The 1,284-nt window shown below is 46.9% G+C and overlaps 1 protein-coding gene across 1 annotated transcript in view; it reads right to left on the bottom strand.

The window, feature by feature from the left end:
- The window catches only part of LOC103609512 (ret finger protein-like 3), a gene marked incomplete at its 5' end in the record, with an annotated part of 3,318 nt that extends 2,039 nt beyond the window's left edge, over positions 1 to 1,279 (bottom strand). The window contains one exon of the mRNA XM_008593819.1: positions 1,108 to 1,279. Coding sequence (XP_008592041.1) covers positions 1,108 to 1,279 — 172 coding nt within the window. The remainder of the gene's footprint in view (positions 1 to 1,107) is intronic.
- Between the last annotated feature and the right edge of the window lie 5 nt (positions 1,280 to 1,284).

Raw genomic sequence — 1,284 nt, 5'->3', positions numbered from 1 at the left:
ACCAAGTGCAGGGAATAAGGGCAGCGTGAACACAAGGCACTGGGTACGTGGTTCAAAGGTGGAGCTGCCCATTTTAATGAGTCACCGTGATGAAGGAAGGGGTGCGTCTGGCCTAGAGAAAAGACTTGTCTGGAGCAAATTAAAAATAAGTCTACAAAGCCTACTATCGTTGAAGTCAAAAGATGAATGTGATCAGCAATGCAGGTTTTGTAGACTGAAATAAGGCTTCAGGTGATGGATCTCTATTTGACGGTGAATTCGTGGATGAAATAAGATGCGTGAACACTTACAAGAGAGGAGTTAGAGTGTTGCACAGATGACTAGGACAGAGAGAACCTGTGCTCCCGATTTCATGCAGAGGGTCAGGTATTGGTCACTGTATGAGTAGAATCATGAGTGTCAGGGAAGAAACTGCATAGAAGCCAATGGTGTCAGGGACATCATGGGAACCCAACATTGTTTCTAGGTGCATTTTTTTGCGCAGGCCAACCATAATCTCTTCATTTAAATGTCCCTTCCCTCCAGAGGTATGGAGTCTGATAGAATTTTCTGCAGCCAGGGCCACTGTTAAAGCCCACAGTGTACAGACGAGGATTCCAGAGTCTGCAACTCACCCTACAGCCACAGGAACAACCACCGCAGGTGCTTGATAATGAACCCTGAGATAAGGTCATTTAGTGCAGTGGGTGCCAACATTCACTGCACACTAGACTTATCTGTGGGATTTATACATTAGATTTGTGAGCATCCCAGCCAGAGAGAAATTCAGATGCAGTTGCTCTAAGTCTTTGTTACTGTAAGTGTGGTCCCCAGGCCAGCACTATCAGGAATTCTGAAACTTCCCTGTTCAAAATCTGTATTCTAACAACCCCAGGTAATTAGAGCACACTGTTTTGAGAATCCCTTGTCTGTGCCATGACGTAGATACTGGTATTTTCTGTTAAGATCACCAGAGATTCTGTGTTTTCAGTGCTGAGAACCACTGATGCTGAGGAGCATAACAACTTTAGGTGCCGGCTGATCCCCATAGGGAATGGCGGGCCAATTGCACTGGTGATTTTTCTTGGTCCCCTAGTGGGAAGGGGGCAGGGCATACAGGTTCCTTACCTTGGAACTTCCGCATCTGTGGGTTCATCTGTAGAACTGCTGTCAGTTGGGGCTCCAGCTCCTTGATACTGGACGCCAGCTTCCCCAGCTGCCGATTGGGCCCGATGTCATTCTTCTGAGAGACAATAGGGCAGAAGAAGCAAAAGAAATCCTCTCCACGGAGCTCCTTCTGCAATA

This window comes from Galeopterus variegatus, unplaced genomic scaffold (assembly GCF_000696425.1).
Source record: "Galeopterus variegatus unplaced genomic scaffold, G_variegatus-3.0.2 Scaffold9704, whole genome shotgun sequence".
Taxonomy (NCBI): domain Eukaryota; kingdom Metazoa; phylum Chordata; class Mammalia; order Dermoptera; family Cynocephalidae; genus Galeopterus; species Galeopterus variegatus.
The sequence above is the reverse complement of the archived record's forward strand: the minus strand, read 5'-3'. Positions and strand labels throughout refer to the sequence as shown.